Source organism: Sorex fumeus, unplaced genomic scaffold (assembly GCF_029834395.1).
Source record: "Sorex fumeus unplaced genomic scaffold, SorFum_2.1 ptg000123l, whole genome shotgun sequence".
In the NCBI taxonomy this organism is placed as follows: Eukaryota; Metazoa; Chordata; class Mammalia; order Eulipotyphla; family Soricidae; genus Sorex; species Sorex fumeus.
In genome coordinates, this window is record NW_026606180.1 from 4,916,291 (window position 1) to 4,939,731 (window position 23,441).

The window sequence follows — 23,441 nt, forward strand, 5'->3', positions numbered from 1 at the left end:
TTAACTTTACTTCAAATAGAATTTAGTATTTTCATGATTTAGGATAAAGCGAACACCCTTCCATGAGTCCATCCTTTCCGGTGACTGGGATTTCACGAGCATTCGCGTTCTGTGTATTATTTTACTACTTGCCTACATGCTTGTTGGAAGCTTCTGTAGCCTTTTCCTGGAAGGAATTACAGTTATTCTGAACTCTTCCCTTTCCTTCAGGTATTCCATTCTGCATTCTTCATAAGATGCTGTATCTTTATAGTAAGAAGTCAGACAGTCTTTCAGTGCAGAATTTTCTTTCTGGCACTTTACCACCGTAACCAATCCAGAGTCCTTACAACATCTGGTAAAATCTTGGGCCTGTTCAGAACATCTCTCCCAGGCCTTCTTTCTCATTACTTTAGGAATCAAAACATCTTTTTCGACATGCCTAAGATGCTGATCTGTGGGGTCTAGGGTCATGACCGCGAACGCAGGGGTAGGGGCCCACTGAGCCTCTCCCTTGGCTCGCTAGTATTCTTAATATATTGACCCCAAGGTTCTTTCATGTGAAAGCAAAACTTTTTAAAATTACTTTTCAAAGCAGCACAAAATCAATTCTCTAATAATGCAATGAAACATTAAAGATCAAACTGAACTTGAAGAGATAGTAATTAAGAAAAATTAATGTTTCTCACTCAACAAGAAGGGCTCAAAATTTTTAAAAAAATCAATCAAATTTGCAAACAACTGTGAAAGTATCTAGCATAAAAGGTAAGGGCGGGGGGTAACCTTACCTTTATTTATAAAATTCCAAACAAAGGTTAGTGCTCTTGTACTGCAAAGGTCTGAAGAACAGATTACGGAATTGCAGACTGTTTCCCACTTTATAGGAAAAAACAGGTCTAGGTTTCCTATTCTAAAGGTAGAGCCAAAAGTGCTAGCAATGTGAGGTGTTCACAAAATACTGAATCAGTAAATAAATCAGAAGCGACAGTCTCCATTTAGTCACACAGAGTTCAAGCAGAAAAGACACAGAACTTGACCTTTACAATATACTTTCAAAAAGCTTCCTCGGTTGCAATTTAAGAAAAAAAATAGAGGTTATGCATGTACCCCTCCATTTTCTCACTCTCAATCTCTACCCTAAAAACCTCGCATTTATTTCCACTGGAAACTCTCACATACAGGTAAATGGACTGAACAAAGAAACCCAGACCTTTGAGATACTAAAAAATATCACTCTGCTATTAGGGTATGGTTGGTTTATTGAATTTTCATTTACAGTGCAACTACAGCCACCCACAATTTTAACAAGGACTGATCGCCAAATCTCACTCGATACCAAAGTCCTAAGTGCGCCGATTAAGAGACAAAATGTGGCAGGATGGATTAGAAAACTGAATTCAACTTCTGCTTCCTAAAAGAAATACAACTGAAGAGTGAGGGTAAACAGACACAAAGTCAAAGGTCGGAAAACAATACTTCAAGCAAACAACTCCCTCCTAACTCCAACTGCCAGGGTGGTCGTGTGTGTGTGTGTGTGTGTGTGTGTGTGTGTGTGTGTGTGTGTGTCTATGTCTGTGTGTGAATATAAGACTTCAAAATTTTTAAAAAGGTATGAGACAAAAATGAACATTTTTTAATGATCAAAGAATACGTACATCAAGAACTCGTACTCCAAAACATTTATGCAACCAGTGAGGAACCAGCGAAATATGTACAACAACTGCTAACAAACTTTTCTATCCCCTACGGATACATCTAGAATAAAACTCAATAAAGAAAACACTGACTCTGAAGGAAGAAATGGAAATGAGGGGTTTAGCAGAACCGGGTCTTTCACCCCTCGCAGAGCCAAATACACGTTCTTCTCTAAGGCCACTGAACATTCTCCCAAAAGACCACCACAAAACATACCCCTAATAAGGTCAAGAGGACACAAATTATATCAATTATTTTCTCAGATCATGATGCACTAAAACCAAAATTTAAACTGAAATGCAGTAAAATTAAAACACCTAGAATTTAAACAGCTCGCTACTGAACCACCAGTGAGTAAGAGATGGGAAAAGATTCCTAGAAACATCTTGTTGCCGTGTCTGTGGCCAGCCCAGGCTCAATCCCCAGCATCCCATATGGTGCTGCAAGCACCACAAAAGACATCCCTAAGTTCAGAGTCAGGAGTAAGCCCGGAACATCACTCAGTATGCCCCCACTCGCCAAAAAAAGTTTTAAAAAATTACCTTTACTCCGGGGGCTGGAGCGACAGCACAACGGGTAGGGTGTTTGCCTTGCACGCGGCCCACGCGGCCGACCCAAGCTCGATTCCTCTGCTCCTCCCGGAGAGCCCGGCAAGCTACTGAGAGTATCCTGCCCACACGGCAAAGCCTGGCATGCTCCCTGTGACGTATTTGATATGCCAAAAACAGCAACAACAAGTCTCACGATGGAGAAGTTAGATGAAGAAGTTACTGGGCCCGCTCGAGAAAATCGATGAACAACAGGAGGGCAGTGACAGTGATCTTTGCTCGGAAAACTGTTGGGAATTAAGATGGTATCATTACGGATACTACTCTTCAAAAATGGCATGAGATATTTAATAATAGTTATAGAATGCCTCTCTTCAAACCATTAGTAGAACCTGTAAGATTTTCATCGGGACAGTTAGTAATATGCAGAATTAGTTAACCTAGCATCCTCTAGTACAGAGTTTACTTTTCCAGAAAGGTAAGCTTTTTACAACAGGGTAGACCGACCATGTAGCTTTTAACTAAATTACTCCATAGAAATGTATTCCTCTTGTTCTCCTGCTTGCAAGGTTAATGTTAAAATGTTTTGTAAATCCATTATCAAGTCTTTCTGTATCTGAATTTCCCCTTTGGTATCTTTAATACAGAAGCTTTCGATAAAAGTCCTATTGTGAAGATTCCTATTGTAAAGTATCAGGCTACAAAATTCATAGGCAAAAGTCTGTAGGTTTCCTATATGCAAATAATGAAAGAGGCGTTCGCCTTACAAGCAACCAACATGGCCGACCCGAGTTCGATTCCTCCGCCCCTCTCGGAGAGCCCGGCAAGCTACCGAGAGTATCTCGCCCGCACGGCAGAGCCTGGCAAGCTCCCCGTGACGTATTCGATATGCCAGACACAGTAACAACAAAGTCTCCAATGGAGACGTTACTGGGCCCGCTCGAGCAAATCGACGATCAACGGGAGGGCCTTTACCTTTACCTTTACCCATTCACAATTGTGTCTCAGAAAATCAAGAACCTCAGAATCAGCAATAACTAAAGAGGTAAAAACTACAAAAACTCCACTTCAAGAAATAAAAGAGGACAAGAGGAAATAGAAACGCATCACCTGTTCATGGAATGGGAGAATTAATATCATCAAAATGGCAATACTCCCCCAAAGCATTGTACACACTCAATGCAGTCCCTGTAAGGATGCCCATGACATTTTTCAAAGAAAGAGATCAAACACTCCTGAAATTCATGTGGAACAAAACCCCCTTCCGCCTTCAAATAGCTAAAGCAATCTTTGGGGAAAAGAACAGGCGAGGCACCACTTGCCCCAACTTCGAACTGTACTACAAAGCAGCAGTAATGAAAATAGGATCGTACTGAAATAAAGACAAACCATCAGGTAGATGATCAGTTAATCTTCGATAAAGGCGCAAAAAATATAAAGTGGAGCAAAGAGAGAATCTTCAACAAGCAGTGCTGGGAAAACTGGTCAGTTATGTGCAAAAACAAACAAGCAAACAAAAAAACCTTAGATCTCTAACGCCAAGCAAAAAAGTCGAATTAAAATGGGTTAAAAACCTTGATACTAATACGTGTATTTGTAAGGTACATAGAGGAAAACACAGGCAGAACTCTCCATGATATCAAAGCTAAAGGTACCTTCAGAGATAAAACACAATCGACCAAGCAAGTGAAAAAAAACATAAACAAATGGGACCACACTAAACTAAGAAGCTTCTGCCCATAGAATGGAAAATATTATTTACCCAACTCTCATCTGATATGAGGTTAATATCAAAGATAGATAAGGCACTGGTAGAAGTTGACAAGAAAAAAAAAACCACCCAACCTCAACAGAAAGTGGAGAGAAGAGGTGAACAGACATATTTCCTCTAAGAGAAATACAAATGGCCAAAAGCACATGAAAAAATGCCGTGCATCACTAAACATCAGGGAGTTCCAAATCACAACAACAGTGAGACATGATCTGATGCCAGAGACTGGCACACATCACACTGGCACACATCAGAAAGAATGACCAGTGCCGGCATGGGTGTGAGGAAAAAGGAATTCTCAATGCCAGTGGGAAAGCTGTCTGGTCCAGCTTTTTGGGAAAACAAAAAAATCTAGGAACTGAGCTTCATTTCACACAGCGACCCCACTTGGAATATAGCAGTAGCCCAAAACACAATGGAGAAGAGACATTCGCGCTTCTATGTTCCTTGCTGCACAGCCATTATCTGGAAGCAACCCAACTGTCCAAGAACAGATTGACTAGATAAGGAAACCATGGTACACATACACAATGGAATACTACTCAGTCATAAGCAAAGATCAAATTCTGAAATGTACTGCTGTGTGGAGGGACCTGGAGAGTACCATGCTGAGTGGGGTTAGTCAGAGGAGAGACACAGAATGATCTCTCAGATTCCAGACATAAAGAAATGGTCGGATACCCAAAGACAATGGAAACAAAGAACATGAGAACTAGGAAACATGCCCCTTGGGGGTGATGGGGAAAGGACAGGGAGGAGGAGGTGGTGCTGAAAGGTGCTAAAGTGTACGGTAAACCACAACGCAAAAGCGTGTGCGCACGCACCCTGTGTGCACAACCCCTGGAATAAAAGTGTGAGAAGCAAATTTGCGGGAGGGGCATTGGCGGATGAAAATGGGACATGGGTGAAGGGATTGTTATTGAGATATTGTATGCCTGAAACCCACCTTTATAAAATTGAAATCTTTATAATCTTACAATGGCTACATTTTTTAAAAAGTACAACCAAATTAAACAATTTCATTGTTTCCTTTTAATACAAGTCCTAGGGAAAATAAGAAAAAAATATAAGAAACTTCGTTCTTTCCTTGTGTCAGTCAGTACTGAACTACAGTTTATCTGACGTATCTGCTCTATTTCTTTTTAACTGAATCACCGTGAGATACAGTCACAAGCATTCATGTTTGAGTTACAATCACACAATGATCAAACACCCATCCCTCCACCAGTGCACATTCCCCACCACCATTCTCCCCGGTATATCTCCCTTTCTGACCCTCCCCCTGCCTCCATCACTGTCACTGTCACTGTCTTCCTGTTGTTCATCGATTTGCTCAAGTGGGCCCAGTAACGTCTCCATTGTGACACTTGTTGTTACTGTGTTTGGCATATCGAATACGACACAGGTAGCTTGCCAGGCTTTGCTGTGTGGGCGAGATACTCTTGGTAGCTTGCCAGGCTCTCCGAGAGAGGTGGAGGAATTGAACTCGGGTCGGCTGTGTCGGTCGCGTGCAAGGCAAACGCCCTACCCACTGTGCTATCGCTCCAGCCCCCCATGGCAGACAATATTCCCCATACTCTCTACTTTTAGGCTATATGGTTTGCAATACAGAAACTGAGAGGTTATCCTGGTTGGCCCTTTATCTACTTTCAGCACACATCTCCCATCCCAACCGATCCCTCCAATCATCATATCCTTAGTGATCACTTCCCTATTCCAGCTGCCCTCTCCTCCCACTCAGGAGGCAGGCTTCCAACTCTGGAGCAATCTTCCTGGCCCTTGTGTCTACTGTCCTTGGGTGTCAGTCTCATGTTATGTTATTTTATATTCCACAAATGAGTGCAGTCCTTCTATATCTGTCCCTCTCTTTCTGACTCATTTCACTTAGCATGATACTCTCCACGACCATCCACTTATAAGCAAGTTTCATGACTTCATCTCTCCTAACAGCTGCATAGTATTCCATTGTGTAGATGTATCAAAGTTTCTTTAACCAGGCATCTGTTCTCAGGCACTCAGGTTTTTTCCAGATTTTGGCTATTGTGAATAGTGCTGCAATGAACATACAGGTACAGATGTCATTTCTACTGTACTTTTTTGTGCCCTTGGGCTATATTCCCAGAAGTGGTATTGCAGGATCAGATGGAAGTTCAATTTCTAGTTTTTGAAGGACTGTCCATATTGTTTTCCAGAAAGGTTAGACCTGTCAGCATTCCCACCAACAGTGGAAGAGTGTCTTACTTCAAAAGAAACAGCGAATAAAATACAGAGAGAGCCACAGAATGGGAAAGAATACTTACCCAATATTCTGATAAGGGATTAATATCCAGGATATACAAGATACTAGTCGAATTGTACAAGAAAAAAACCTCCAACCCCATCAAAAAATGGGGAGAAGAAATGAACAGAAGCTTTCTCAAAAAAGAAATACAAATGGCCAGAAGGCATGAAAAAATGTTCCACATCAGAGAGATGCAAATCAAAACAACAATGAGATATCATCTCACACCACAGAGACTGGCCCACATTCAACTGAACAAAAGCAACCAGTGCTGGCATGGATGTGCAGAACTCTATTTTAAAGGCAGACACAAATACTTTATAAAGATGCCCATTTAAGAGGGGTCTGCTTATGGAGTAAATGAGAATCTATTCAAAGTCGCTGGTGCTTTCTTATTTTTATATGGAAGTCATGCCCAATGGTGCCCAGGGAAAGGGGAGTGCAGGAGGATGACCAACAGCACCTTCAGACAGGTTTTCGTAAGCCCATGGGTCAGTGTTCAGACCCAAGGCGGGCAACCACCTCGCCGACACCCAGAGGTACTTGGAGGGCACTTTCCCAGGGCCCACAGCTGTGCTTCAGGTGTTTGATCAAAGTGCAAATCGAGTCACAAACAGTCTTAGGTCACGAATCACTGAAATTTTTGTCATCTGAAAATAAAATTACATCTACGTATTATGGCAGAATCTCATATTCTTCCTCATAAATTACAATAATTTCTTTTTGGTGGAGGGTTTCTTCCACATTGAAAACTTGATCACTGTATCACTGTTCTCCCGTTGTTCATCGATCTGCTCGACTAAGTCCAGTAACGTCTCCATCTTGAGACTTCTTGTTACTGTGTTTGGCATATCGAATACATCACGGGTAGCTTGCCAGGCTTTGCCGTGCGGGCAAGATACTCTCGGAAGCTTGCCAAGCTCTCCGAGAGGGGCAGAGGAATCGAACCAGGGTCAGCTGTGTGCAAGGCAAATGCCCGACCGCTGTGCTATCACTCCAGCCCTGAAAACTTGATAGAAGGAAAAATTTAAAAGATCAATGAAACTAGGATTTTAGGTAGCATCACCTTCTAAGCATAAAGAGTTCCAATTTCAGAAATTTCACCAGTCCCTATATACTCAAAATTTTAAAAAATTTGCTAACAAGGCTCAATTATAAAGAATTGGATTTAAAATTAGAAATATGGGGGCTGGAGTGATAGCACAGCGGGTAGGGCATCTGCCTTGCATGCGGCCGACCCAGGTTCGATTCCCAGCATCCCATATGGTCCCCCGAGCACTGCCAGGAGTAATCCCTGTGCATAACCGGGTGTGACCCAAAAAGCAGGGGAAAAAATTACAAATATGGGACAGAGAGATAATGCAAAGATCTACTGCCTTACATGCAGTAGATGCCATCACCACAGACCCGGAACATCTTTAATTAAGCCCCCAATGACCCCTGAGCACTGCAAGGACAGGGCAGGAGGGTAATCCTGAGCACTGCATTCTGGGGCTGGTGCATTCCTGGGAGGGGTTTCTGGGCCACATAAGGCGGGTTCTTAGGAGCTCTTTCTGGCTCTGTTCTCGGGACTGTGCCCTGGAGGTGAAGTGCCCAGTCTGGAACAGGCGCCTGACCCCCACACTGGCCCTTGCCCAAACCACCAGCCAGGTTGGCCGAGTATCACAGGGAAAGGTCCCTAGGCCTCCTGAGCACTGCTTCAGAGACCCTAAATTATAAATGAACATAGAGAATCACCAATATTTTCAATATTTACTTCCTAAGAAAATTTACAAAACCTTTCACAAAGATAAATCTTTGTCCTTCTCTTCCTCACTGCCACCCCACAAAAAAAAAAAAAAAGCTGATCTTTAGTAATGGCTCATTTTTTGTGTGAGTCAAAGAGTTAAATCCATCTCTTTTTAGTCCCAAATGAATGTCAGTCCCACTCAGAGGTGCCATGTTTTATTTAAAACACACTCTTTCTCAGTAACCACTTTGTTCTAATTGGCAAGGCAAAGGCAGGTCCCTCAAGCACACAGCTCGTTACATTCAGTTTGGATTACAAAAACACAGGATGAAACAAACTGCACTGAAATGTACAAATTAACAGCACAGAAGTATGGGACAGGGAGGTGGAATTAAATTGTAATATGGAACAAAATCCACAGGGATGCTTGGGGAAGAAATCACCGGTGTCTCTACAAACTATACAAGGTTTCCAAATGAACAAATGCACAAGGCAAAGAACAGGCTTTCCCATAATTCAACCAAATTACTAAATATGGATACAAAAAATAAGAATTTTTCCCAACACTATTATGCACACATGTATGAAAGAACAGGATACCAGAGAGAAGGTTTAACAAAGGGAATTTGCAGGCTGCGCAGTCTAAACATGAAACTCATCTCTGCCTTCACGCTGACAATGTGCAAACAGCCCTGTTAAAGTCAGACTTGCAAACATTTTTTTTAATCTTCTGAGACGCTAAATGCAGCAGTCTAAATTAGAGTGGCGCTTCACTCTGCGGGACAGAGAGCAAGGTTAATGAGTTAAAAGTCGGCTGAACAAGAACAAGAAAGATGTTCCGAAATAAAGATCTCACTACCCAAACAGAAAATGCATTAGGCAATAGCGTTCCCACCACCACTACGCATGCACACCTTTTCCCAAATCTGGTTTCTGTGAACCTTCCAGTTTTCTAATTTTCCCCGGACAGCTAAGGACTAGTGAACTGAACCAAACTACAACAGTTAAAGCACATACTCCTGATCTACACACAGAGTGCGGACACAGAGGCATTCTCCACTGTGCCTCCACAGGACTTCTACAGAACACGATATACAGTGTCACGTCTAACAATGCTTTCTAGTGGGAGATGATCAGGATTAGAATCTACACACCTAAACCTGAAGCTCAGTTCACTGCTTTGAACCTATTCATTCCACGATGGCTAGCCTCAGAGCGCCTCCCTGGGACGTGCGGTCCTGCTGTCTATGATCCCCTCCCACATGGCGACGTCCAACCGCACCACAGACAGAGGTGTGTTCCGTACCACATGAGAAAGGGTACGATGCCCAATAAGCACCAAAGAAAGATCCGCTAGCACCAGGACCGGTACGCACAACCTCTGTGAACATGTGTGTAAAGCGCCTGGTAATCCCCAGCAAGCACCACAATCGTGACGAGTTTCTCAATGAAGAGAGCGGCCCCTCGTACAAACACCGAACAAAGGGAGTGCAGACACTGGGGAGTCTGAGGTCACGTGGACAGGAACTACAGACTGATGTGGAGCACCTGGCAAGCTCTGCGGCTGAAACTGGGTGAGCACCTCTGCAGCACAGAAGTGAAATGGAGCGGGGACAGAAACGACAACTTCTTTTACACAGAACACGGAGACACAAAATTCTTCACAATTAACTAAAAAATCTGTTATATTTGAAAACACATATAATTTCCACACCCTTTCTCCATCTTATTTCAAAATAATAATTCTTATTTCATTTATATTTTAAGAATTCATTTTTGGCAATTCTTTTTATTTTTCTTTTTTTTTTTTTTTTTTTGCGTCACACCCAGCAATGCACAGGGGTTCCACCTGTCTCATGCATTCAGAAATTATTCCTGGTGGTGCTCAGGGGACCATATGGGATGCTGGGAATTGAACCCGGTTTGGCCGCATGCAAGGCAAACGCCCTACCCGATGTGCTATCGCTCCAGCTCCTTTGGCAGTTCTCTTTTATGATTATGTGCCCGTGTTACTTTTCTTCATAAGAGAACGTCATGTGTTAAGTTTTTCTTCTCCCTAACAAATACTTAGTATAAACATATATTAAGAAGTTTAAAATAAGCCTTTGGTAAATGTTAAAATTGTTTACAAACAGTTATTATTATTTTGTAGAGTAACAATCAGCTGAAGTAATAGGGCTTTTAAATGATAGTAAAGAAAAAAATATATATTGCTAAATATATTTTAGTTTGTACTATAAGGGCCTAAAAATGACAGTCACTTTACCCATAATCTCTAACTATCCCTAGGTACCCCTATCTGGCCCTAACTACTGTGCAATAACAATTAAGGACTTAAGAATTAAAGGCTACAACAAAGGAGAAAGTGTCAAAAAAGCAACCTTACCATAACTTTGGAATTAGAAGACTTTCTGAAGGCCCAGTGAGGGAGTACTCTAGAGCCAAGGAGATGGCCTGAAAGGCTCAGAGCACGAGCACTGCATGTAGGAGCCCCAGCTCAATCCCCAGCACTGCCAGGAGGGGTTAATGGGCACAGGGCTAGAACAGGTCCCTATATAGCTGGGTGTCATTACCCCTTCCCCAGTATTTTTAATTAAAAAGAATTATTCTAAGTCTGGTAGAGTTAAGAAAACAGAAAAGCTATCTACCCCAAAAGTCCCATGAAACTTTCCTACATCCGACAGTTACCTATATTCCTTCCAAGCCTGAAAAAGTTCATACACTAAGCCTGGTGATTCAAATTTAGCTTAATTAGTCTACTGAGAACCTGACACTAAGGAATATTAGTAATTAATCTGCGTCTCGCTTTTTATGTCAGAGTTGCCCTATCACAAATAATGTATTCCACCACATCTTAACTGAAGCATATCTCAGAAATAAGACTTCTTGGATAAAGATGTGCCATCAGTATAAAATCTGAGCACATATATTGTATATGTCAATTTTCTTTTAAAAGCTGAACACTTATGAAATGAATGAACTGGTTTCCCCCTCCTCACAGTCTTCCTACTGCCAAAGAAAAAAATACAGAGGAACCTCTAAATATAATCCCACTTGAAAAACTGAAATTGGCAAATATTATTAAGGATTATGTTATTTGCCGAATTAAGGGTAGAGTCCTAAATCCAAAGACACTGTCCACAGAAAAGGCAGAAGGGAACGTCAAGTCAAGATGAAGGTGAAAGTAACTCACTCATTTGCAACCAAGAAATGCCAAGAATCGCAGGCAGACACCAGAAGCTGAGGGGAACATGAAATGCTTCTGTCTGAGCCCTCAGGAAGGCCACCAACCTCGCTTCCTGCCACCGTCAACTCAGCCCCTGGCCTTTAAAACTATAAGACCGAACTTCTATCGAGTTTGTGATGAGACAATTTCAGGTCACTAATAAAGGTGATGTTTACAATAAAATGATCAACTATATGTAAGGAATAAAATTAATATAAGTAAGATCTTAAACAAAAACAGCAAGGCCAGTGAGACAGTACAGCACCGACGGCACCTGCCGTGCATGAAGCTGATCTGGTTCCATCCCCGGCACCTGTATGGTCCCCCAAGCCAGGACTGATCGCTGCGTGCAGACAGGAGCAAACCCTGAGCCCCACTGGGTATGGCCCACAAAAATAAGTCAACAAAATTCTAGTATTTTCTGTGTCTCATTATCTTGTGAGCCACACGGAAACCGAAGCACTAGACCAACTTGCACACAGAATTAAAGCCAAATGACGGCCACATGGCAGGAAGAGATCCACTGTTAAATGTCTCCTGTTTCGGTCAAAAGCGGAAGACGGCTCTCCTGACGCAGTCGCAGGGTGCCCACTTACTGCACAAAAGAAGCTGCTCAAGTACAGCACTACTTTGTTTCCCATTAGAAATGCAATGATTATTTTTGACTTAATTTCCATAACAACATCATCTTCAAAACACTGCTTCATTTATCTCGACTAGAATAGTAATTAGCCACAGGATTTAAAAATGTTTATTAGTAAGACTGCAAACTGCTACAGACTAGAAAGTATGGCCAGAGCAAATCAACTCCGGGCTTGGTGCCCCAAGTCTCGCTTCCATTGACAGCAATGACCTTAAACCACAAAGAATCATTTCTAATAAACAGACAGTCTTAATATTTTCAAGCAAGAATTATTTTTTAAACAGACAAAACATAAGGTTGCAACTGTGGTTTGGTTTTGTTGTTGTTATTTTTTTTAAGGAGCTAAATACAACTTTTGTGTCCATGAGTAAGGTAGAAAATTTGGGGCATTAACATAATAAGGACTGGCCAAAAATTCTTCAACCAAATTAGGACTCTCAGAAATACAACAGGATGCTAGGAAAACAAAGGAAGGTTGAGTTACCTCATTGGCATAAAAGCATGAACTAAGACTGTTTAAGGTCAATCAGGACATTAATTATAATAGAATGTTTTAACAGTTAAAGGAAACTAGAGCACTATATGCCAACATGATTGGTTTTTAAGTGCTTCACTTAAAATGACTAGTACAATATACCACAAAGGTATTTTAAAAACATACGGAGCCAGAGAGAGAATATAGGAGGCAAGGCACTTGTTCTGAATTCCGTCAGTTGTAATTCAATACTCCCCCAACACACACACACACACACACAAACACACACACACACAGTCTGCAGAGCACTGGGGGTGCAGCTCTGGAGCCCTCGCCCAGCGATCCTGGCTACCTAATCTTTGATCCCTTTTCAAATGCTCTAAGAAAGCAACTCACTTAAGATATGACAGACTCAACTAGTCTCACCATGTCGTAAAGTGACTAACTTTGATCATTTTGTTTTGTTTATTTTACTATCAGGTACAGAACACTTATAATTTCTAAGTTAAAGCACTTAAAGCATGCCTAAGTGCTTAAAGTGTCAAATTCACTGTTCTTCTGAAAGCAGATGCTCAGAACTCAGTTACAGCCCACCCCAGAGGGCAGGGCGCCCCCTCTACACACAACCCCAGCACCACAGATGTTTCCTGACCCCTGCCACGAGTGAGCCCTGAGCAGAGCCCTGAGCACTGCTGGGGATGGCCCAAAAGCAAACAAAAAATTGAGTTCTAACCTACAAGTCCTCATCTCCACCATTGTCCTCATCTAGAAACTGGCCCAATCTACCTGAACTTCAGAAGGGAACGGAAACAAAAAAATGAGATCATATACTTCAAGGAATGGAACTGCAAGTTCATGAGGGAATGTTTTCATTGCTATCAAATGGAAATCTGTTGTTCTGTTCTAGGAGTTATCATGAAACCCAAGTAAACTTGGAGAAACAAACTCTGTCTTTGTTTACCTGCCATTCCACCCCTGTCCGGGCACTGTGTGCCTCCTAACACCGCCTGGATGCTCGGGGGTCAGTGTTTAGATTCTCTGTGCTGCATGCTCGTGTCTTGATCGTTTTTGCTTCTTGACATAAAGAAACCAGCCAGTTCTGAAGGTAGCCAGACACAGCAGAATGCACTTTTTAAAATTATAAGAGTAACAAACGCCTCAATTAACAAAGCCAAAATTAATTAAAAATCGCCCATAAACTCTCTGGCAGCCAGCACATATGATCCCTGGAGCACCACCTGGCCTTGCCCTGAAGCCCAAGGCCGGGAATAAGCCCCAAACACTGACGGGTGTGTCCACCCAAAAATAAACAACCATAAATACTGCTACTTTGGGATTTCCAAAATTAAAATTTTCACATACCTTCTTTTAAATATTATGCCATATAACCACTTACATATAAATTATGTATAACCTAATTAAAAATAGGATAATACAACACTGTTTTGTAATCTTTTCAATCAGCACTTAATGTTCCTTTCTCCAAATGTGAATATGAATGTGATATCGGCCCTAAAAACAAGGTCCATTTTTAGTTCTGTCCCTGCGCTATGGGGTAGGAGGGGAAGAGTGGTATTTGGGGGTTTGGTTATTTGTGCCACAACCACTAGTGCTGGGGGCTCCTCCAGCTCAGCTCAGAAGCCACATCCCACCCTGCGAGGGCACAGTGCAGTGCCAGGGACTGAGCCCACACCATCAGCACACAGAGCTGAGGCAAGGACAGCGAGCTCCTAGGTTCTGAGTGTTGTTCTTCGGGTTTTGAGGGTACATCCTGGCAGTACATGGGGACCAGTCCTAGCAACACGGAGGGGACCAAGTGCCAGGGATCAAATTCAGGCCTTCCACGTGCAAGCCATTAAGCTACATCTCTGGTCCTCTAGGCTATTTTTTTATTATTATTAAAGATCCATGATTTACAAAGTTACTATTAGTTGAGTTTTAGGCATATAATAATTCACTGCCAACTGCTCCACCATTGTCAACGTCCCTCCACCTGTGTTCCCAGATTCCCTCCCACCGCCTGTCAACTTGACAGGCACATTACAGAGTTTCAGTGGTTGCCCCTTAGAGCGCACGTTTTCAGTTCTGCTGAATCTATGTTTGGGGTATAGAGCTAACCCCCTCACTCGTATCGCTGGTATAACCAAAGCCCTCGCCTTTTAACTTTAGCCTACTGTCTGCCTAAATATTCATGCATATTGTATGCCTAAATCTTCTCATTCTCTCTTCACCACCCCTGCCTTGCTTTCTTTCCTTCTTCTCTGTCTGCTACCCAAACATGGGGTAAAGGATTATCGAAGCACCCTCCTTTACCACGTCTCCTCACCCAGTATCTATATTCCACAGCTAGGTGAGATCATCCCATGTCTGTCTGTCCTCCTCTGACTTACTTCACTCAACATGGCATCTTCCAGTTCCAACCAGGTTGCAGCAAATTGCATGATTTCATCGTTCTTTGCAGCGGCACAGTACTCCATTGTGTTTATATACTACATCTTCATAACTCATTCATCTGTCACTGGACACCTAGGCAGATTCCATATTTGAACTATCGTACTGAGTTGCAGCAAAGAGTAGGTGTGCATATGTCCTTTCGAGAGAGTGTCTTTATGCCCTGGGGACAGATGCCCCAAAGTGGAGTTGCTGGGTCACAAGGCAGCTCAATTCTAAGTTTTCTGAGGACTCTCCGTACTGATTTCCACAGGGGTTGTACCAGACAACACGCCCACCAGCAGTGGATGAGCGTTCCTTTTTCACCACATCTCTGCCAACACACATCGTTCCCATTTTTGACATGTCCATATCAAGCACTTTTTCATTATAAAGTATTCACAAAGATTAAAAAAAAATTCAAAAACCCTACCCACAAATGGGGAGAGGAAATGGACAGACACTTCTCAGAGGAAGACAGGCGGATGGCCAGCAGGCCCATGAGAAAATGCTCAGCATCACTTACTGTCGGAGAAATCCAAATATGGACGACAACGAGAGAGGCTATTTGCAAGGGCAGACAAGCCCCCGGCCAGTGAGAGCACAGTGCCTGTCATGGACCCCCTCCCCTGGGTGTCTGGGTCAGTCCACACGTCCACCAGGCACTGCCAGGGCAAACTCCTGGGCAGAGCCAGGAACAGCCTCTGGGCACTGCCCAGTAGGAACAAAAATAACAAAAAAAAGGTGGGGAAGAACGATGGACCAAACTAATTACTTATGCTTTAAAAAGTAACACTTTTTATTTTTAATTTATTTTAGATAAAGTAATATGTTTAGAATGCTACTGGCACTCGTGGTCTTGGCGTCTCACGTCACTGCCACCAAAGTGCCCAACCCCCCAACAACCCATCTAACTGCATCCTAAAGAGCACAGAACACGAGATACTGATGTTCAGGCTGCACTGAGATTAAAAGTCTGACAGCAGCAAACAAGCCTGATAATTTTCAGATTAAATACAAAATACTGCAGCAATGGGGAAAATCATATCCTTTAATAAAGCTATTTAAGTGCCTTAAGCCCTCCCTAAAGTCCATTTTGAATTTAAAACTGCAGCTCTCTGACAATATCAAGAAATAATAAATGTGAAACTAAGATTCTACACAAAATTTTCTTCTCCTGCTGACCAAAGTCAGTACCAAAAATTCATTAATTACAAAATCTTCTTCAACGTTACATAGGTAGCCAAAAAAAGGTTCCTACAAAAGTAGTTAGCTCAAGTAATGAGATGTGTTTTCTGTATGATAAATGTCATTTTCTTTACTTACTGCTATTTTCTTTTCTTTTTGGAAGGGGGGAGGGACTCCACACCCAGCTGTACTCAAGGCTTACTCCTGGCTCTGTGCTCCCTTCCTGCTCTTTTTCTTTACACGGCACAAGCTAAAACCATGAAACATACAAGCATAAACTGCTTTTCTCTAATATATGAAAGTTACATTGAAGCTAACTTTCAAATAATTCATTAACTTATAATTTAAGAAATGCTTTATTCTTATCCATTTCTATCAAACAAAATGAAAAACTTACTTTTCAAAGGAACAAACCTGTAAAAGCTAAAATTTAAAAGAGAAAGACAGTTTCTGGCACTGTGAATAATCGTCTCTCATCTCCAATACGAGGTGAATCATGGAACATCAAGTCTCCTAACATTTAGTCAGATAAAACAATACAATGGAATTATATCCACAGTCTAAAAGTAATTACTTACTTTGACTTCACAATTTAGTATATTTTTAAGTTACTAAAAATTATTAAAAATTAAATGTATGTAGCTGTCAAAAAGTCCAGAGAATCAATGGAATCCTTTTTCATTAATGTTAAGTGTGTCTTTGATATGTCTCTGGCATCAGAACTACTCAAAGACTCTTCCCTCCCTGGAAATACAGCTGTATACCCACTCTCTTATTGAGTATAAAATGATATTATAAGTGCCCTTCCTAGACTGCCTTCTATACTGAAGAAATTCAGCCCTGCCCAAGAGTTCCTCTCGGCCATCAGACTGTCCTATGGATGTTGGGTTTGCCTGGTCCACCTCACAATCAGGAAGCCAAGTTCTTTTAAGAACTTATCTTAACACATCTATCTTGCTGGTTCTGTCTCTCTGGCTGAAGCCTGACCAACACAGATTTTGGTGCAAGGAAGTGCAATGCTGTTGCAGCAAACATCTGAAACTATGTTTGAAATTGGACAACAGACTGGGGAAAATAGGGGCACGCAGTCTTTTTTACAAAAGAGAGAGCCTAGATGCACTGAATAACTGTCAGTTAAACCATAGGTGTAAAAGCCTGACCTGTGAGACTCATAAGGAAATATCGGACCCAGCAGAGGGATGGGGCATGGCAGACTAGGTCCCGGTCATCTCGACTCCACAGCAAGCACTTCTACGATGGCAGAAGGAACGCCACACTGCTGGGAGACTCCAGTCAGTTCTTTAAAAATTTCCAAGGAGAGTGCAGGAATTTTACTCCATGGCTTGGAGGCCAACCACACACGCTAGGGGAAAAGGGAGCTCAGATAGAGAAGGGAACACCAAATAAAGGTGTTGGGAGGATCCTCCCAGGATGGGAGAAGCATGCTGAAAGTAGACTACAGAACAAACATGATTGCCACTCAATGCCTCTTTTGCAAACCACAACACCCAAAAGGAGAGAGAGAACAGAGGGGAATGCCCTGCCACAGAGACAGGGTGGGATGGGGGGATGGGGGGTGGGAGTGATCCTGGGACCCGTGGTGGTGGGAAATGGGCACTGTGGAGGGATGGGTATTTGATCACTGTATAATTGAAACCCAAGCACAAAATTAGTAAGTCTACAACTGTACCTCATGATGTCTCACTAATAAAAAAAAAAATTCCAAGGAGAAATAGAGAAGGTAGGGCACCTGCCTTGCGCACAGCCCGCACAGCCCACCCAGGCCTACCCCCAGCTGGATATGGTCTCCCGAGCACTGCCAGGAGTGAGCTCTGACCCCTGAATACCTGAGCACCATCCAGCGTGGCCCAAATAGATGAAAACAAACAAACAAACAAATAAATAAAACTGCCTTCCCAACATAGTACTATTCGGTGTTTCTATAATTTATACCTTTGTCTAGCAAAACCATTCTGTGAAGACACCTGCTTTAATGATAATGATAATGTGTTTCATACAGTGGCACCTGAGGTCATCATAAATTAGTAACTGACTGTCCCTAAAATACAGAAGACCAATTAGTATATAAAATTCATAAACTGGGTTTGTACTCAATTCATAAATTGGGCATATGAACTTGTATGCAATTTCATTTCTGTATTTTAAGATTTATCTATTGCTTGACTTTTCATATACATTTTAACACAGCAATAAATAATCAAGTTTAGTTCATACTTTTCACACAATCATATAATCCAAGCTACTCAAAAGTCCAGAACAAAGGTCAAAAATACCGGCTCATACCCCTGATGATGGAAAAGGTAATATATCCTATTCTGCTAAGAAAATAAGATTCAAAACAAATAGATGGCTTTCCAGTAAATTTCTGCAATGCTGTGTCTTTCAAACTTTTAAACCCCACTAAGATATTTCTATCAAAATCCATTACACATTTTGTTTTTATTTATATATGTAACTCAGAGGTTTCACAAAAGAACACTCACCCTTTTCCAGATGCACTATGATTTGCAATCCTCGAGTTCTTGAAATGCTGATCATGACCTATTAAATTGATTTCCCTACCCACTAATGAACCACAACACCCATAATCTGAAAAACTGAAATAGTCATTTCAATCAATACATGTTGATTGTATTTATTCAACATAACACAAATACTATGTCATGAAATGTTGTCACCATTATAGACATCAACTGATTCTTTTAGTAGTCCTACAAAAACTGAAAATAAAAATGTTAACTGAAAGAAAATTGACAGAGAATACTATCCAACATAAAATGGTAAATGAAAGAACATACTGACAGATAATATTGTTCAACGTACTGGAAAATCAGAACGAAAATTCCCTCTCCCCAAAAAGACCCTCAATTTCTCTCACTGAGCTGGAGAGATATGATAGATAAGGCACATGCCTTGTATGGGTCAACCCCAGTTCAAGCCCCTGCATGACTAGGGTGCAGCCCTGCAACCGCCCACCCCACCCTCGCACTGCTGGGATGGCTAAAATAATCCCTAGCACAGCCGGAGTGCTCACAGTGACCCCTGGCCCAGGTGGCTACGAATCATCGGGAAGGCTCAGCCCACCCCCCAAAACTTGGAAGATCTGGGGGTTGGGGATTAGTCTTTTCACACATGCCTGGAGTTCACAAAGCCCTGAGTTCAATCCCCATTTCAAACGAACCCCTTTCCCAACAGAGCCACACCAGGTGTAGCCTCCAGAAATACGTGTTCCCCCAAGCAGGCCCTGGCTGCCGTGCACGAGCTCTGAGCAGAAGCACTGTAACTTACCCAGCCACAGAGCCTGGCCAAGTACTACCTGGAATACCCACTGGGTATCCTGAGCACGGCTAGGAAGGCCCTAATTAACACTTTTAATTAAAAAATGGAAAAGACCTGTGGCAAGATCAGCTGCTAGCACATTCACAGGCGTTTAAATATTGTCCATTTCAATAGCTAAGTCATTATTTCCTAACTTCAAATAAACTGCATGTCCTTTTAGTTCAACACTATCCTTTCCTTAGCAAACACCTGAGCCCTCAGCACAGATCTCCCAGGTGTAGCCCTGGCATGGGGAGGGCATTAGGGGTGGCCACACTTGATGATGCTAAGGGCTCACTCCTGACTCTGTGCTCCAGGGCCTAATGTCATGCCAGGGACCATCAGCAAGCAGGGCAAGTGCTTTAAAATATACTGTCTCTGTACAATCTCTCCAGCCCTACCTTCACATTTCTACTGTACTATAGGACTTCATATAACAAATTCAGCCATAGACCGGACACTCTTCTACATAAAAGCAAATGGAAGACAGAGGCATTTCTTATTCCAACAGTTCAGAGAAACACAACCACCTGGTACATTTTGACAGAAAACTTCAGTGTTTTTCTGTAACTCTCGCTTTCCATATTTCCTTTGTTATTTCCTTCCTCTGATTTCAAACAGTCCAAATCTGGGGGTAGGAGCAGCGAGGGGGGCAGTGCCCACACCCAGCAATGCCCAGAGGTTACTCCTGGCTCTGCACTCAGGATTTACTCCAGGCAGTGCTCAAGGGACCATATGACAGGGACCAGACCCAGATTGGGCACATGTAAGGCCAATGTCCCACCCCTTATACTAATCTCTCCAATGCCAATAGTCCAATACTCTTTCATAAGAAAAGAAAACATCTGAAATGATAGTACTTATTAGAAGCATAAGCTCATCATTTAGCAGAATATTTTATGAGATACAGATGAGTTATCAAAGTTAACTTTAAACTAGCACCCAGAGTTCCCAATCTAACAATTTACTACCTCAAAAAGACTTTAAATAAGTTTTTACTCATTTTATTCAATTTTATGTAAAAATCATACAAATTCACTTTTTCACTACACACATCATTAAATCTCTCCAGCCTAAAGACTCACAAAGCTTTTATTTATTTGCTTTGTGTTACGGTAAAATCCTAAACATCATACACATAAAAATATGCATTGTCATGGGGCTGTACCCCTGGCCCGCGTGGACAATTTTAAGATTATTTTTCCATCTTTGAAAGTACACTGTACAATATACTTTAAAGGAGTGTTTACACTCATAGCAGCTTTGGCAAAGTAATGTTTGCGTAGTCTTGCCATTATATGCCTCTGCTACTATAATGCATTTCTATACTCTTGTCTTCATACAGGAACTGAACACAAATGTACCTTTAAAATTCAATAATATTTGTCTTTTAAATTAAAAAAAAATGGTGCTTCAGCCAGTAGAACGTTACTAAATCATTCCTTACAAATGACACTAGGGGAAAAAGGATTTTTTATTTTCTTTACAAACTTTATACTTTTATAAATCAAAATAGCTGTGCAAACCAGAGAAAAGTACCAGGGATACTTTTATCTCATACGGTCAATTCCCAGTACGACATGTGGTCCCCTAAGCCCCAGGAGGAATGATCTCTGAACACAGAGCCAGGAGAAGGCCTGAGCACTGCTAAGTATCCCCAAAGCCAAAATATTGACTGATTAAATAACAAAGTTTTATAGAGTAATTAAAAATGGATAAACAGAAAGATAATAATTATAACCATAAAAAATAAAACTCCAAACCCAAAGAAACACAAAGAACGTGGCTAAACTGTCTTTATTAGTAACTCTTTAAAACTTTATAGAGCTAGGAGACAGTTCTTTTAAAAAACTACAAACAGTAACTAAATAGAAAAGGGGGCTTTATTGGCAAGAAAGCAAGCTGGGGAGTTTGTCTAGCCAGCAGAAGCTGGAGAGCAAACTGCTGAAACGGTTCTTGAATATTTTACACGAGTCACCTTAATCAAAGGTGCCTGGACTTCTCCCAAGGTGAATTTTTATGAGGATCTAGCTCTACAAGAGAGCCACACAATGTAGTATACATTTGGTCTCATGCTACTTTCATTATTAGTCTAAAGTAAAACTCATCATTTAGGAAGCATCCAAGTCAAATCTATAACTACAGATATACAGGGTATTCATTTAACATGGCAGAAATATTAAAAGTTGGTTAAAACCAGTATTTCTGCCTTGCAAAAACAAAGTTATCTGAAGAATTTCAAAGTTTTAACAGATACCAACTGCCATCTGCCCCAGCCCTCCCAGGTCCTTTCCACGCCACCCCAAGTCTAGGCAAGAACATAAAATCTTTATGCTACAATTGTTTTCTTACCCACACAACATAATGAAAGATAGCAATTTGCCAAACTCTAGCCAGGCTCAAGTGAGTCTCTTCACTAATTCTCCATCTTGATTTATAAAAACTAAAAGACAGCATATAAATTCATCCATTTCCCTTCAATGTCCCTTGAGGATAGAATCTCAAAGTCTCTATAAGGAGATATCTTACCTCAATAGCTGTCAGCTCTCAGGCCTAACCGTCACACATCCATAGATCAACTCTGTACTCCCCTGGCTGGATTCGGCAAAGCTAACAATCCACCCCTACTACCTCATTCTGTCTTTGTAACAAACACTCAAGTCACCTCCGTACAACTGAAGATAAATACACGTCCATGCTGGACCCTCTTGTAGTTAGTGTATTACTAAAATCTATCTTTATCGTTTCAACTGTGTCAAGCTTTATCTTTGACAAAATGAAGTAATAAGAAAGTTAAACATAATTGTTAAAGACTTTGTCCTTTTAAATAAGATGATTAGAGTCCCTTTTTTTAAAAAAAAATGGCTTTAACTTCATGAAAGAGTAATAAGTAATCAGTCAGCATGTGACGGCTAGAGATGGCCTCTGACAAACATCAAGTCAAGCCATTCATGATATAAATGATAAACCAAAGGTTCAAAGTCATTCAATGGCCTACCAAAGTGATTTCAGTGAGGAACTGGATTTGTTTTTTTATTTAAAGCTTAATTCAGCATGATTCTCTCCCTTACTCCAACATGAAAATACTCTCTTTTGTATGCTCATTAGTGAAAGCAATATTCATTGTTAACCGATGAAGTCAAAATCAGAACTGGGTATGTAATATTCTGCTACAATCCCAGTGTACACCTACAGCTGTAACCCAAGAAAAGCTTACTTGATTCAATTATGTGTATTTCTTTTCAAAGAAGACAGACAAATACAGGAAAGCACTTTGGTAAGAAGAAACTACTTTCACACATGAGCAAAGAAAACAAAACCCCATGCATAAAAGGCAAAAGAAGGGCAAATTTAGATAGTCTTAAAATCAACCAAAAGAAGAAATTAAATTAAAAAACCTTTAACTGCACTTACCAGCAAAGCATTTGGAACAGAGGTTCATAGTCTTGCTGGACCTGGGCAAAAAAAAAAGAAAAAAGAAAAAAAAGAAAGAAGAGCTAAAACTTCGGTATAATTCTAATGAAAACATAAAAAATTTTGAAACTTAGCGAAGAATTTCCGCTAGACAACTGAACTAATGATCCTTATGCAGCCACCCACTCCCACAATAAAATAAAAGCAAAATGAACACATAAATACATAAATAAATGAAACAGTGCTTGTTTATTCATTTATCTGTAAGTTAGCCAATACTTAATGTTTCCGTATTAGGAACTAACATAGCAGCAAACTCAGAAGTGCTATAATAAACCTGTACGAGTACATTTATCCCACATCATTCCGCATTCTCTTTATTTAGAGTGAAATATATACTATATAAAATCATCAATACAAATAACAAAAGTCTTGTCTGTTCATAAAGGGGTGAACTTTTCTTTTCATATGCACACTCATAATTATCTCTGTAGCATTAAAACCTCATCCTTATTCTATTCCAAAGCCTAGTCACATGATCTTGTTGTGCAAAACTCCTTCAGATGCCCCCAAATTATTTTCCTTGTCTTTCATTTGTTGGTAATAGCTACAATTCACTGAATACTAAACTTACATGACCATTTGACACAGATTATCTTACCAATCTTCCCAACACCCCCGAGGAGGGTCTGATCATATTGCTTAGCTTCCATAGCACGTCTT

General features: G+C 41.1%; 2 protein-coding genes across 2 annotated transcripts in view; both read right to left on the bottom strand.

Annotated features, from left to right (window-relative positions):
• Positions 1-23,441, bottom strand: part of ZFAND3 (zinc finger AN1-type containing 3) — a 306,708-nt gene that overhangs the window by 195,564 nt on the left and 87,703 nt on the right. Inside the window, exon 2 of the mRNA XM_056137350.1 lies at positions 22,719-22,759. Within this exon, the coding sequence (XP_055993325.1) occupies positions 22,719-22,759 (41 nt within the window). The remainder of the gene's footprint in view (positions 1-22,718; positions 22,760-23,441) is intronic.
• On the bottom strand, positions 124-462 carry LOC130044722 (COX assembly mitochondrial protein homolog). The gene has a single exon (XM_056137351.1). It carries the CDS (start codon positions 451-453, stop codon positions 133-135), a length of 321 nt encoding a protein of 106 aa, XP_055993326.1. The 5' UTR covers positions 454-462; the 3' UTR covers positions 124-132.